Source organism: Mycena indigotica, assembly GCF_014461135.1.
Source record: "Mycena indigotica strain 171206Taipei chromosome Unknown Mind.scaff0001, whole genome shotgun sequence".
NCBI classification, from domain to species: Eukaryota; Fungi; Basidiomycota; class Agaricomycetes; order Agaricales; family Mycenaceae; genus Mycena; species Mycena indigotica.
Window position 1 is genome coordinate 2872253 of NW_023503000.1, and position 16033 is coordinate 2888285.

General features: G+C 49.4%; 2 protein-coding genes across 2 annotated transcripts; both read left to right on the forward strand.

Annotated features, from left to right (window-relative positions):
* Window positions 1–368: 368 nt before the first annotated feature.
* Window positions 369–1202, forward strand: MIND_00087400 (PCI domain-containing protein; the record flags this gene model as incomplete). Its single annotated transcript, XM_037357830.1, has 6 exons — window positions 369–546; window positions 596–625; window positions 666–686; window positions 742–809; window positions 858–932; window positions 981–1202. The coding sequence occupies 6 exons, from the start codon at window positions 369–371 to the stop codon at window positions 1200–1202; spliced, it is 594 nt and encodes a 197-aa protein (XP_037225740.1).
* A 324-nt stretch (window positions 1203–1526) lies between these two features.
* On the forward strand, window positions 1527–1902 carry MIND_00087500 (uncharacterized protein; the record flags this gene model as incomplete). Its single annotated transcript, XM_037357831.1, has 4 exons — window positions 1527–1529; window positions 1579–1688; window positions 1759–1845; window positions 1893–1902. 4 exons carry the CDS (start codon window positions 1527–1529, stop codon window positions 1900–1902), a joined length of 210 nt encoding a protein of 69 aa, XP_037225741.1.
* Between the last annotated feature and the right edge of the window lie 14131 nt (window positions 1903–16033).

A 16033-nucleotide genomic window follows, 5' to 3' on the forward strand; every position in this document is an offset into this window, starting at 1 on the left:
GGCACCTAGTTCAGACATTGAGCGGCGAAAAAAATCAAAAATCAAAAACTAGGGAACCATCAGCGAGCGGGGCGAGTGGAAACGAACTTACAAAGCAAGCCCATATCGAAAGTATGCCAGCGAAACCGACTGTCCAAAAGGGCCACCTAGTTGATAAGTTCAGCGAGCGAAAAAATGTAACACGTCACGTGTCACTTTTCCTTCACCTCTCCAGATCGACGAAACGATCATCTTTCGCGTGAAAAGAAACTCACGTTCAACAACCTCAAACTTGTAACCGGCTAGGATCTCCTTGGTGAGTCTTAATAAGCCGCAATCGACCGCCATTTGACCACATTTGACTCATTAGCGCCTGGCATGGCCCCGACATGTCGCTCGACCGCATCCTGCAGGAGATTACCACCACAACTAATCTCAATACCTTGCACCAAACATTGGAAACCAGTCTTCCCAAGGAGTCGAGGGACACTCTTCTTTCAAGTCCACTTGCGAGTGGTCAAGATCCTTTGAAAATACTGGACCTCACGCAAAACAATTGTATATCCTGTGCGTGCTCTTTCAAATGTTTTGGTCCATTGCTCATCACGCTTTCAAGGCAGTTCGACTGAGCGTTACCAAGATTTCGGTGCATCCCCAGGTCATAACTACATTCCTACCTGAATAAGCCCGTCTCGCCCCAGAACGAGGTTTGCAGAAATAGCCATCGCGTTAAGCCTATGACAAGTTGATTGATTTCTTTAGTGACGGCGTTAGCGAAGGGAATCTATCGATATGGGCTCTCCAATGGCCGCGTGTTCTCCTTTTCGCTCGTATGTTGCTGTTAATATCACTTTCCATAGGCATCATGGGCTGTCCAGCCGCTATTCAATCTTGTCACCCGCTACCCACCCGACACATCATATGTCACCACAATCCATCCTGTTTTCCTGCAAGTTAGTGCTTGCAACGCGTTTTATAGCTACCGCTAATACTGTTCGAAGGCTGCGTTGTCGCTAGCCAGCCTAGTGCTGCCTGCCCTCCCAATTCTCGCCACTCCCATTGCAAACGTCTCAACTCTCCTGTCCGACCTCACTTATAACGACAACCTCGTCGATCATTATCTCGGTGGCGTGCTTGCAATGCTGAAAAGATGGGCGGAGGCGGAGGAATACTTGGAGATTTGTGTGACTGTGCCGGGATCAGCGCCTGGCACTCCAGCTTGAGACACTAAAGAAGCTTCGACTTATCCAACTCATCTCGCGGAGAGACGACCTCGCTTCCCAAATATGCGCATTCAAGCTTGCCTCGCATGTTCAAAAACTCAGTTAACACCGAGCTCATCAATGCTTACCCGCAAAACATCGAAACGTTGCATGGGCTCGTGGACAAGGAGAAGCCGCTGTTCTTTGCAGACAAAAATTTGGCGCTCAGGCGATCGAGCGTGCTCCTAGGTGGACGTTGCGGAAATTGACAGCAACCTATGTTGCTCTGGGTTTGGCGGAGATTGCTCGGCTGGTGGGGACGATGTGCGATCGTTGCTTTTGAGCATGGTGTGTGCCTTGTCTCTTAGGGCTCTCAACGATAGAACGTGTCGTCTAGACCGAAGCTTTTGCGCAAATTTCCGCTTCGGGCACTGTTACATTCTCCGACCCGCCTCTGCTTTTCAAGGGAAGAAGTCGACTCCGTGTTGCCTTCTGCACAAACACAGAGTGTGTTGCTCGAGGGGCTTGATATGGATATGGCGCGGGGTCGCGAGTTTATCATGAAAGCTGTCAAAAGCCAGGATGGATGGTGGCCTGGGTCAGAGGAGGACGTATATGCGGGGGCGAGCGGCCCATGGGCGGAAGACTCCATGTTCGCATCGAGGCTCGTTGTTTCTAGATGTTAAGTGTCCATTGCTAACCGCACCACAGTTGTGTATAATCGCTTTCCAATGCAAAAATTTGTGCATCCTTTTCCATGATTCCTTCCCCACTGTGTTATCTATCTCGTTCTTAGGTCCCTTTCACGTACTTGTCGTGAGTCGTCGAGGAAGAGGTGCTTGGGCCGTTGTATCAGCATCATTCACGCTGAACAAGTATGCTTGGTCTGGATGTGTGACCAGGCTGGTGTGACTGTCACACTCTCACACAACTTCGAGGTTTGACAGCTCGCTCACGCCATTGATTGACCACTGTTTCTCATTCTGGGTTCTATCTCGTTGTTACCAGAAAGTGTAGCCACTTCTGTGCAGGAGCCACCTAAGACAACACAAGTGCGAGATAGAGGTCGAATCACAAGTATTGCGAAAAAGATAAGAGCCCAAGAAATGGTCCGATGATGAGTCGGAGCTGTTAGCCGAGGGGAAATTTACGTGGGAATACAAATTCTGTGATGTGACTTATCCAATACTCGAAACTCGACTGTTGTTCAAGACGCCGACCTGTTGCAACTACCCGCTCGAAAACTCACATATGACTGTTCGACGCAGTGAAAGACCACCCCGACCAATAATTCGATATCCACCTGTGCTTCCTCCCTCCAAGTCACGGAATTCGAGTCGTCGAGGTAAAAACTCGACCAATCAGCAGCAAGGTTCGTTCATCTTTTGCGTTTCTTTCCGTGTGTACTTCTGGTTTACTAGACCCTGAGTCCCCTGCACCTCCCGATAAAAGTGAATCACAAACAAATGCTGGAAAACAAACTGGAAATCGCGGGCTTTCCTCGAAGCCTACCAAGCGTCGGCGTATGGACTCCGCCTCTGGCAGTGAACATCAAGGTTGGTCCATTTCCTGCATTTTTATATGTGCCAACTTAGCTTCCGATGCCAGAACCCTCTACCTCTCTCGAGATCCTAGCGCAAGTTGCTGTACCATCAGGTTCCGCAAATGGCGACGACGGTTCGTGCCATTTCCTTTATTTGACTTCAAGAAGCTCACTTAAAGGTGATTTAGGCCATGTCTACAATAGACAGCATAGTACTCATCTCGCACGGATGCCTATCGGCTGGATGCATGCTACGGATTTCAACCACGCATCCCAAGATCCTTTGGCTAGACCCGACTTCATACCTATCTCGAACAGGGCATCAGCGTATCCTATTCACATTTCCCCACCAACCACTGATACTTCGATTCGCGATGGCCTTAACCTCAGCACCCACGTCTCCCGTCTCCCTGCAGGGCAAGTCAGCCCGATCGTAACAGATCATACTACAGCAACTTTATCTTCGCTTCTCGAGCAGCTTCGCGTTACACCCAACTTCAAAGTGGGATTTTCGAGTCCTATCGACTACCAAGCCCATTGGACCAAGAGAGAGGCTCGTGGGGTGCCCCTGCTTCGATCCACTTTTGTTGTGCTCGTATATGTAACGCGAAAGAATGGTCATCAAGAAGATCTTATTCTCGAAGTTAGCCCCAACCCCTTTCCTGATCTCAACTCTGTTTTCGTTGAAGACCTCTTGGACCAGATTCTTCTAGAGAGAGAGGAACTGACGCGGACTTGGCATACCCCCTGGGGTTATATCATAGGAACCTCAGATCGATTACAGGATTTCACGAACGATACGCCGTACCTTCGTGTCCTTGGGCATTCTCAAAGCTTGACTCAGCATTCTCCTCCATTTCCCGAAACAAGCAAATTGACATGTATACCTCTTGCGTGGTCAAACGACGCGGGCTTCATAGTTCATCTGAAGGTAATATCCATTGCGCTCTGTCTTTACTCCCGTACTGATACACCTACGCTCTCAGGAAGATGACTGGACGATCCCAAATGCAAATGGCCTTGCTGAACTTCCGTCAAGTCCAGTCCCCAACTTGGAAGTCCCAAACTCGGATTTCAAACTCCACTTGGATGTGGACTTGGATGGCGACTTGGACTTGGATGGCGACTCGGACTTGGATGGCGACTGGAACTACTCAGACACAAATTCGAACAATTTTTTCGCTCTTGACGAAAGAAGCCGATACATTGATCCTGGGCGCTATACTCCGAATACTCGTTCGAGTACTCCATCGAATGACTCATTGGCCGCTTTTTCAATTCTTTGTTGCTCGACTTGCATCCTCTCGAAGCGATCACCGAGAAAGCATGCGGCACGGGCTATAAACAGTGTCAGACTGTCATGGCTGTCAAATTGTTGGCCACCTCGATAGGCTTTCAGTGGCCAGTGAAGGGTGTGGTGGCAACAACTGAACTCAAGGGGCGAGAGATCGAGTTACGTCAATTCATTGAGTGGCTGGCATCTCAGATCTCCGGGTTTGGCAGTGCTGTGAGCTTCAAAAACTTGGTGACGTTGCACAAGGGTGTGGTGGAAGCCCACGACCGCCTCTCCCTCATGGATCCGGCGGAGATGTCGCCCCAGCAAAATGAGGATCTCGATGCGTTGCAATGGCTTGGGCTTGTGAGCTTCACCGTTCTGGATGAGCAAGTGGCACATGGGGTTCGGGCGCCTTCGGCAGTCCTCTTTACCAAAGTTGATATTGGTGATTTGATCAAAAGAAACTCCGACTGAAGAAATGATATGTATATAGGTGTGTTGCATTTTACTTAGAGGGTTTTTGCCATTGACAAATTTCTTAGAAATGAGAAAAATGATTTGATGTGTCAAAGTAGTCATAGTTCATGCAATTCATATGGGTTTTCGTCAAGTCCCAGACAATGAGACATAACGTGAAGTGGACGCGTTGGATAAATTTCCTACAAGTACATAACTAGAAGTTTTCAACCTATTCTCATAAGAACATCGAGTAAACATTCTAAAAGCAAATCCAAAAGACAGTCACCGGCGGAAAGTCGACTGTGCAACGGAAAAAGTCTGAACTGCACTGTAACGTTATGGCCACAGGAGACCGTCTCTTTCCTCTCGCCATCTCATTTGGCCTGAGAAGGGCTCACGAAGTTATCCCATCCAACATTCAAGCAGAAGATACATTTCTACAAGCTCAGGGAGACCATATCGGCGTGTAGCGTGTTTGTAGATATTACATCATTTAAGTAAACTTGGACAATCAAAAGTAAAGCATCTCAATAATGACTGGTTTGGTTTACGCATGCAAGTCCACAGTCGTCCCAGGACCACATACGACCACAATTCGAATGATCGTTGTCCATGCTAAGGCATAATGCATGTTCCTCGAGGATGCGTTTGGTTCGGCCTGCATTGCAACAGGCTCCAGCAAGGACCTGATCAAGCTTGCATGCGAGGCTGGACGTGGGGGCCAGAATAATGGCGGTATGACCACAAGGCGAACATTCGGAAGAGAAAGTGTATGCGCGAGAATTTCAAGGAATTGCGTTTGAACAAAAATTTTTTGTTCAATGTCGAAGGAAAAGAGCCTGTCTGTCCCAAGGAAGTCCAAATGACGAAGCCTGCTCCCTGTCAACGAGGACAAGAGCTTTGCTGGACCATCAGCTAGCTCAATATAGACCGAAATATCGCCGATGAGACGCAGCACAACAATGTTCGAAAGGTGGGTCCCGTTGACCGAGATGAACCTGTTGGTATTATGCACACTGGCCAGATGCAATGAGAGACTGTGTAGTCTCGGAAGATGGATGAGGGAAGTCAGGGAACCGCAGTGATGTGGAAAGGGCATGTTGCAAAGAAAGGATAGGGTGTGTAGGCAAGGCAGAACGACTGGTTGGTGGGGCGCAGGCTGGTATGTGAAGGACTCATCCACAGCAATGAAAAGCGTTTCGAGATGGGGAGTTTGACGAAGAGAGTCCAGCAAAGTCGTAGCGAAAGTGAAAGAAGCCGTATCGTCCTCGGCCAAGCAAAGGTTTGTTAGGGCCATCGATATCAGGTTGGGACCAACGACAAACGACGACGGAGGCAATCCGTCGAGATAAAGGTCTTGGAGGTTTGCTGCGAGATCCGGAAACGAATGTGGGACGGCATCTCCGAGTTGGTTGTGCAGGGCGGTAGGAGAAGTCACATAGAAGGATCTGAGCGAGAGAAAGCGGGGTTGAGGACTGGCCGCTGATAGGTGGTCGACAAATGTGTTCCAGGCGGAATAGGAAATATATTGAACGGAGATATGAGTGACTGTCTCCGCTTTGACAACCAGCAGAGCGGCAATCGAAGACAAAAACATGGTATCCAATTCCGAGTCCAGGTCAAGGTCGATGCGCAAACGTTTCGGAGCAGCCTTGGCAAGTCGAAAAACCTTGTCGATGTAATACTGAGGCATTCGCGGGACCAGAATTATGTGCGACCACAAGGCGGGAAGTGACTCTAAGGCGAATTTCCAGCACGTGCAAATCGTCCCAAGGACCATCTTTTGCCGAACGTGGCTCCGCCATTCCACCGAAATATCCAAAGCAAGACAGGCTCCGAAGATGACCTCAAGGATGTCGACCACTGCTAAAGTTTTATTCGTTGCGGGTGTGGGATATGAAGCAACGCTAGGCGTCATGTTTGAAGTGGGCGATTCGGTTGAGACGATAAGTTCTATAACGTAGGCGCTCGGTCTGCCTGATTATATGGACCATAGCGAGTTCCGCTCTTCCGAAGAGTTCCGATACCTTGATGGCATGCTGATAATATTGCCATGAAGTGATGGCCTTGCCCGAAAACGCGTCGTGCAGTTGGTAAATCAACGAGGAAAGTCTGAGGGGACAGTCCAAGTATGCGAACTCAGATGTCGTCGATCCACTGCATAATCTGCCATAAACCAGTCACTGGGCTCGTCGGCCTCCACAATGACTGGATTGGGCAGCAACACAACCCCGACTTCGTGGAGGTGAGCAGGGAAGCCCGCTGCTCGCCACATTGGGAGTGCTGGTAGCTGAGATAGCAGCAGACTAAGAGCTTGGGAATTGAAAGCGCGAGCAGCCGTTATGGACTCCATTAGTTTTAGAGCATATTGTGACCCACGCAATGCGAGGCCCACTGGATTTGAGAGCGCATTAGATTTTTTCAAAGTGTAGGGATAAAACACGCACGAATTGTCCTTGGTGGAGACGAACAGGGAAACGCGCTGGACGGCGCGCAAAAGATTTGAAGCAGCATTTAGAGCGTCTGTAGCAGCCAACGTGGCGGTAAACTGAGGCGTTGCGAGCTTGCATGAAATTCTAGGCCGGAATTAGCCACAACGGATATTCTCAAGGACAACTCTTGTGGGAGAATTGGGCGTCAGGGTTGGAGGACGAAGACTTGCTGCCCAACCGTGACGAACCAAAGGTGGGTTCGCTCTTGGCTAGTCCAACGACAACCGCTGGAGGGTCGTACTCTGGACTTGAGCAAAGAGACCCGTGGTGTGAAGAATTGGATGTTAAAAGCGCGAGAGTATTGTCGGTCGATATGGACTCCATTAATTCATTAGTACAGAAAACACATTGAATGTTTGTTCAACGTGAGGCCCCCTGGATTTGAGAGCGCGCATTAGATATTTAAAAGTGGAGGATTAAGCACGCACGAAGTATTGGCCTTGGTGGGGGGTGAACAGGGAAACCCGCCGTTCGTCGCATTGCGAGATGCTGGCCAAGATATCAGTAGACGATGTAGCAGTAGACTGAGATGTTGCGAGAACGTCTAGGCCAGAATTAGCAGCTATTACCACTTGTGGGAGACTTGGGTGTCGGGGCGAGGACGCCTTACTGGCAACCGGGCGAACCAAATGGTGGGTTCGTTGGGGGCAACAACAACCGCGGACTTTCCCAGAAGACGGTGATCAGGATGTCACGCGATGCGATGATATGATATGTGACCCCAAGTTGCCATCAACGCCGGCTCTGGAGCGCCAAATATATAGCTGATTAATTAATTTTTACAAACGGGCCAGCATAGACTTCAACCGTGACGAACCAAACGTGGGTTCGCTCTTGGCTAGTCCAATCCAAGTCCAACTGCCACAACAACCGCTGTCAGTAGGGTCATTTCGGCAAACCAGAAATCACGTGGAGCAGCACGCGTTTTATGCTGACTCGAACAACTCCGAATCCACGCCGCCATCAACCTTCCGCCGTTGAACAGTGGGTTTCCCTGCTCATCGGCTTTCAGCGGGCTTATTGCTCGCCCACGACATAGTTTTCATTTAACGACAATCGCTGGAGGGGACAAGGTGACGAACGAAACGTGGACTAGTTTAATTCCAATGGAAACTTCCAATGCGGAAGTCAGGAATCAAATTCCGTCGTTTGCCTCTTTTCCATGACTCTACCCGCTCGAGACAGATGTTCCCTTTGCGACTGCTCAATGGGTCAGTTTTCAGAACCCACTGCAGATAACCCTGTCTGTAACTGCGTCAATTCTCAGCACAAGTCATTGACCATTACGACTATAGATTGCTCCAGGCAGTGCGATATGCTGCTTCTATTGCGGTCATACATATTGGCAGCACAACACAACACAACCCGCTTCCTTTCTGTGTGTTGTTATCTGTGCGCTTCGTTTGGGCTCACGGTAATATCTAGTGCACCTCAAGGACTCTTCAACAACAATGCAGGGCCAAGCTCCTTTACTCTTGGCCAGTATCAAGATCGTCTGAAGATTGCCTCTCCGTCAAATCTTATCGGAACCTACAAAACTCCACAGCCAGACTACGACGGCCCTCGAATGCGGAGGCAACGGAGTATGGTGAAGCACGCACTGCCAGAAAAATCCGCGACCCCAACTGGCAAGAAGGGCCGAGCAACCCTGAAAGCCAACTCGAGCTCGAACTCTCCAATCAGTTTCAAGATCTTCATTCTTCCCTTGACTCTGGTCTGTACAACGCGCATGATTCAGGGCGGAGTCCTCTTGGCTCATTCCGAATACAGTCTGGCCCAAACAACTCCCTCAAATCATTTTCTTTGCCCAACGATAATCAGGCTTTGTTTCTGGCCCTCGAACGACTCGAAAAGCACCACCTAGTTGTTTCATGGACGCCACCCACCAAACAGGAAATATGGGCTTCGTTGCACGAATCGATAGCCTCTGAATTAAGTCGTTATGCTATCCGTTTCGACTCGGCGGACGTTTCCTCTTTTGTCGAGCTTCCGTGGACGTTCCTTCATACTCGCTCCAACGCTAAGACCCAATTGTTCAACTATCAAATCGCGTTGTACGACTTCAACTCAGTGGTGCTGCAAAAATTGTCCAAATCGGTCCGTCATCCTACCGACCAAGATACGCATATGCTGTTCATTGGTAGTCTCTCGTCTTCATGGCATTGTGTATCATCTCATTCATGCTTCTGACAGCTCCTCTCTGGAAAAATCTTCTTGGGCCTGTTGTCGATGCTAGCATTAATGGGAATGCTCATGCATGCCGGTCTTTTGCATGGAAAGTCCTTTCCGCGACACCTTGGATCCCTAGCAAACTCGTGGGACCGTCTTGTCAGGAACTACACTGCCAGGTTTCAACAACTCAGGTCAGTCTCTTGTCCTCAAGTCATGGTGGAAAGACGGTTGAGACCTATCCATAGATGCATCTGACTCCAATATCAGGCACCTCCCCCGACGTTCGGGCGTCGCGCGGGCAGTTTGAGGAGTTGAGGACCCCTCCAAGACACGAATCACGAAGTGTAAGTCATTTGTCTCTGGCTGGTCACATAAGTTATATGCAATAAATACAGGAAACTGATTACACCCCAACCATTTCTCAAACCCGAAATCCTGCACCTCTTTTGTCCTGGCAGCCTCAAAGTACTGCCTCTTCGTCAACGGTGCCCTGGCGTTCGTCTTCGATGACATCTACTTTCGCCCTCAACACGGACGAATATAGCCGCAATGTACGCTTTCCCTTGGCTGCTTCAAGCATTACTTGATGTCGTGTCCAGAGTCCAAATGGGTCCGATAATACCATCACAACGCCGCATTCAACACCAGTCCGTCTGTATCCCAATACGCAAGCAGTATGTACATCTCTTTAATCTCTTCACACAAGGCTCACTGGAGAGTAGCCAGCGTTTTTCCCCCAAAATCCTCCAGTCTTCAAGGCTCTCTCTTCGCCAGTCAATACTTCCTCCAACTCCAAAGAGACAAAATGCAGTGTCTGGACTCCCCTCTGTTTTGAGACAAGCCATGCTATCGTTGCCCAATGGATAGAGGAGAATTCGCTGCCTTCAACGGCCAACGATCGCGCAGTCGGCACTGTTCTGGCTGGGCACCATGCCAAATCCACCGCCATTACTTTGATCCGCCTTTTGAAGCACCATTCACACTATCTTCCAGCCGAAGAAGTCTTTACTCCTCTTCCAGGGGTCTCCTGTCTCAAAACTGATTCCATTAGTTGGCTAATGGAAAAGGATCACGATATTCTTTTGTAGAGTGTTTCTTTTATACGGTGCCAGACCAAATCTCATCCTGATTTAGGGGAAACCCCTCAGCACCATTTCATGAACGTGCTCGCGGTGGAGGACCGCTTCTGGAGTTGTATTCAGCTGGATTAGAAGCAATCCTCGAAGACAACGGCTTCTGGGGCATGCGCGGTCAATACAAGGTTCCGGTTCTATGGCCAGATGCGCATCCCTCCCCCAAACGTCAAGCTACTTTCTGGGCAGCCGGCCGTTTTACGGTTCTTTCGATCATTCATCGACATGGGATTGCACCTCTACCAATCAGCCCCTTTTTTCTCATCTTCGTTTTCTATGGCAAGGCTGGTTTATGCCTATCGCTGGACTTCATCCAGCATCTGGACCCTGAGATGGGCGGCAGACTTTCGCCATGGTTTTCCTTTGGATACCAAGATGCAATAGATCATAAAAGTGTCGCTTGTCATCCGGTTGGAGTTCTGTTCTCGGAAATATATCCCACTGTAAGTTATCTGTCATCAACCAACATGAAGCTCAAGTCTGACGTCAGCTGGAATTTTTGACGCATTCCCGCACGGTCGAAGAACATGGCCAGTTTGGCTTGACCCTCTTATTCCATGTTTTACTTGGGTTCACTCATGAGCACCACAATGAGATCGAAGCTTATTGTCAAGGTTTCCGTGGTGTCATCAAAGGGGCTATGAGTCAAGAATTGGACCCTATCAAGGTGCGTTTCATGCAATCCTATCCTCCTTTCTTTCTCGATCACGTTGAATATTGTCCAGAGCCTTTCAGGCCATCTCTCCCAAGCAGCTTGTTTTGTGGCCACGATCTACGAGAGGAGCATCAAGTCGTTAGAGCCGCTGCTCTCCTCCTTGCAGTTTGAGTTTCACGGAGACACTAATGACTGCATCGCCATGACCATGGCAAAACTCTTCCGACTTCGATTTGTCCGATGGCTACACGGTCATGGTCATCCTGATAGCTGCTCTGATATGTTTACGCAAGAGGAATTGGAACTCCATCGGCATGATCCTTTGCTTCGCGCTCGGAATATGGTGGAAAGTTTGGTTGGGACGCCCCAGCTGCCCTTCGATGTCCAGTTCAAGGCAAGATCTTGTACCCCTCAGCGAGCACAAACTCATACAGAAATACGACTAGATCATAATCACATTCAAGCCCCAAGAAACAATTCAGCCGATTATAAAGAAGTACCATTTTTCTTTCGAAGTCAATATTGACTCGTTTTTGTGCAATGCGCTTCAAGAACCTTGTACAATGGAGGATCCCGAAGATGGGACCTTGTTTGATCGGTGGCTCCATGCACAATTTATGGTTGACCGGACTTTGAATCGCTTGTAGCTGCTTGGTCAACTTTCCGATTCGAAATCGCCGCAGGGGAATGTTACGAGCGGGCTCGAGGCCAAGTGGTCGTCTTTATCATCATCTATCCTCTTCATTACAATCTGAACTGCACCGTGCTCCAAATCTGCCAGTGGGAACTCTAAGTCTCCTTGTCGCAGGAGTTGACGGATATTTTGCGTGGGATAATTTTGCGACGACATGTAAAGCGTCTTGCGTTGGAACATAACCTTCAGTTTGAGCCTGATAATACCCGCAAAAATCTCCCACACGGCGTCGAGTGTGGGAGGTTTTTGAGGCATCGCCGAGAAAACCCGAAAGCCGAGTGATTTCCGCAAGCTCCCCATAAGGAAGCAGCATCAGCTTACAAATGTTTCAATCTGAGTCGGATGAGGAAGAACATGTATGTTGAAACAGCTCTAGATGACAACCAGTAATAGTATGGCCAAGGGGGTTGGGAGTAGCCGCCCACCCCGAAAAATAATAATGTCTGTTACATAGAAAATCATTGCACTGGCATATTTGGCTCAAAAGTCTGCTCTCGGATCTGGCCGCTCTGCAACGAGAGATGAGATAAGCCTGCAAAAAAGGCAGCTTTGCTAGGTTTGTCCAGAAGATTGGACCATGATAAGTCATAAGTATAACGACCTTAGCTATGCCACCCATATTTAGCAGATTTTAAAAAAACCCAAATTTTGTACATACAAGGAAACTCTGTCATTGATAATGTCATTAACAAATGAAACGCAAGACGTCGAAAACACGAAGGAATGGATGTTTTTTTTCGAGTCTACTGAAGCAAGCTAGTATAAAAACTATTATATGTGGGTTTGCTCGACGCGCCTCAGTCCATGCCACTCAGTCAACCCGGGGGAAAGAGGGGGAATGCACAGGAGGCAACTGTGCGGAATAGCTTTCGTATCTTTCCCAGTGGAGTCCATGATAGTTCCAGGTCCACTGGCGACCGCAATTTGAATGAACGCTGTCCGAAACATGGCACAGAGCGTGGTTCTCGAAAATATGTTTCCCTTTGCCGTGAATGGAAACGGGCTCGAAAAGGGACCTGATCAAGCTCGCATGCGAGTCTGGGTATATGGGTGAAAGTAACAGCGGTACAACCAGGTGATGAACAGTCGGAAGGGCGAGTGCATGCGCAATGATATCAAGGAATCGTGTTTGAACAAGGACCTTCCGTCCCGGATCGAACTCAAGCGTGCCACTCGCATCGAGAAAATCTAGGATTCGGAGTTTGTTGCCCGTCAACCCAGACAAAAGCCTTGCTCGACCGCCGGTAAACTCGATATAAGCAGAAATAGCCCCGATTAGACGTAACGTAGTCACTTGAGAGATTCGAGTTGCGTTTATGGAAAGAAAGTCATTCGTATTAGACAGACTGGCGAGACGCAATGCGAGGGTCCGGATTTGTGGGACATGGAGGAGGGAGATCAGGGTACCGCAAGCGTGGGGATACGGTGTATCACAGCAAAAAGCCAAGTAGTTCAGACGGGGAAGAACAACTGGATGGTAGGAAGGAGACTGGGCAATGAAAGGCTCAGTGACATCGATAGCGAGGCTTTCAAGGCGGGGAAGTTGACGAAAACAGTCCAGTAAGGTGGGAGTAAAAGCGGAGGAAGCCACGCGGTTGGAAACGAGATTATAGTGTCTGAAGACCAATGTTTTAATGTTGAAGCCGGCCATAAACGAGCAAGGAGGTAGTCCGTCGAGATGGAGGTGCTCCAATGATTGAGCAAGACCCGGAAAGGGACGAGGGAGTGTTGTGGCAGAGTCGATCGAGGTATCGGCTGGGGTGGCGGAGAACTTTCTGAGTGAGGAAAAGGTTGGTCGAGGGTTCAGTGCCGATATGTAGCGGATAAATGCACCCCAGACGAAATAGGACCAATATTGGAGGGAGAGATAGGCAACCGATGACGCTTTGGCAACCAGCAGAGCGGCAATGTGAGACAAGAACGTGATGTCCCTCCCCGAGTCGAGGTCGAGTTCAATGCTCAAATGTTTCGGAGTTGCTTTAGCAAGCCAAAAGACCTTGTCGATGTAATACGGAGGCATTCTCGGGACCAGAATGATGTGTGACCACAAGGCGGGAATAGACTCCAAGGCGAGTTTCCAACATCTGCACACCGCCCCAAGAGCCATTTTTTGCCGAACGTCGTTCTGCCATGTGATGGAAATATCGAAGGCGAGGCAGGCTTCGAAGATGACCCCAAGGATGTCGACCATTGCCAAAGCTTCATTCATTGCGGGTGTGGGAGGTGAAGTGACGCTGGGCGTCATGTTTGAAGTGGGCGATTCAGTTGGGACGATAAGTTCTATAACGTAGGCGCTCGGTCTGCCTGTTTATATGGACTATAGCGAGTTCCGCGCTTCGAAAACTTCCGCTCTTCGAAGAGTTCCGCTGTCTGGAGAGTTCCGATAGCATGATCATGCAATTTGCCATAGAGGCCCGAAGACGCGTCGGATAGTCGGTAAATCAGTGAGCAAAGTACGAGGGACAGTCTATGTGAAGTCAGATGTTGTTGTCGTTCATTGACTTAGCACTCACCCGGCCCAAACGATCATCCAACTTGCCAAAGGGCAAAGGCGTTCAACCTGTTTTGTTTGCGGACAATATTTTGGGAAGCAGCTTGGAGTAGATATAACAGCTGGGGCAAGGTGGTAGGTTTTCATGGAAGGGGGTGAAGCAAAGTGTAAAAGACGGGCGAGGCGAGTTCGAGTACGAGCATCGACGGTGGCGTTAAGTCAAGACAGGAGGAGATTTTCGACAGACTGCGGATAGCATCTGGAGTAGATAGTGGTGTAGTGGTCGCAAGGCAAGTTGAGACAACAAATTATGTTTAATTTAAGTTGAAGGGGACGCGGGACCCGCTCGGCTTCCTCAAGGCAAAAGAAAAACACTTTTGAGGTTTTGCTTTACCCTGCTACGGTCCTATTCGTTGCGATTCAAAGTGAATTTCTGGACCTCTAGCCATGGCTTTGGTTCGTGATTGCAAGCACCTGTGTTCTTTTGCCGAGACACCATCATCTGGCCTAGTTGCGGTCAATGGCCAAAAGGTGTCAAATCCGTCCATCCTGCTCGAAAGTGAACATGGAAACCCACTGTTCAACATTGAGCGGATGTCGATGTGGTCGGAAGGCGGCCCGTCACATATCGTGACATCACAATTCCAAGGCTTCGTGCAAACGCCCAAGGTCAAGAGCGCGACCCTCCAGCGGTTGTCGTTGGACAAACCAAGAGCGAACCCACGTTTGGTTCGTCACGGTTGCGCAGCAAGGCTTCGTCCTCTGATGCTAAATTCTCCCACAAGTAAGAGTTGTCCTTGTTGAATATCCGCCGTCGCTAATTCTGGCGTAGACGTTCTCGCAACACCTCAGTCTACTGCTACATCGTCTACTGATATCTAGGCCAGCATCTCTCCCAATGCGACGAACGGCGGGTTTCCCTGTTCACCCCCACCAAGGACAATACTTCGTGCGTGCTTAATTCTCCACTTTTCAATATCTAATGCGCGCTCTCAAATCCAGCGGGCCTCGCGTTGAACAAACATTCAATGTGCTCCGAACTAATGGAGTTCATTACGACTGCTCGCAACACATTAGTCTCCTGCTATCTCGGCTACCAACCCGCCTAACGTCGCGAGCGGCGGGCTTCCCTGCTCACGTCCACGACTGTGCCCTCAGACTCTCCTCGTTGATTTATCGACCGGACGACGTGTTCTCGGGCAAAGCCATCACTCCACGGCAATATTATCAGCATGCCGTCAAGGTATCGGAAATCTTCGAAGAGCGGAAGTTTTCGAAGAGCAGAAATCGCTATGGTCTATATAACCAGGCAGACAAAGACAGTGCCTACGTTATAAAACTCGTCGTCCTAACCGAATCGCCCATATCAAACATGGCGCCTTGCGTCATTTCACCTCCCACACCCGCAACGAATAAAGCTTTGTCAACGTTCGACATCCTTGGGGTCATCTTCGAAGCCTGCCTTACCTTGAACTTCCCCCTCAACTGGCGGAAGGAGATTCGGAAACAGATGACTCTTGGTGCAGTGTGCATGTGCTGGAAATCCGCCTTGGAGTCGATTGCCGGCCTGTGGTCGCGCATTATTCTGGTCCCGCAAATGCCTCAGTATTACATCGACAAAATTTTTCGGCTTGCCAAGGCAACTCCAAGCGTTTGCGTATCCACCTCAACTCGGAATTGAGCTCTAGGTTCTCGTCTTCCATTGCTGCTCTCTTGGTTGCCACAGCGGAGACGGTCACCCATCTCCGCGTACAGTATTTATCCTACTCCGATTGGGACACATTTGTTGACCACATTTCGGAAGTCAACCCCAACCCAAGCTTCACCTCACTCCAGTGCTTTTCCGCGACCAGTCCGATCTCTTCCTGGAATGGACTTGACGCCGATCTCCCTCGCTTGTTTCCCGGCCATGCGGTAGACCTGCAGCATCTCCATCT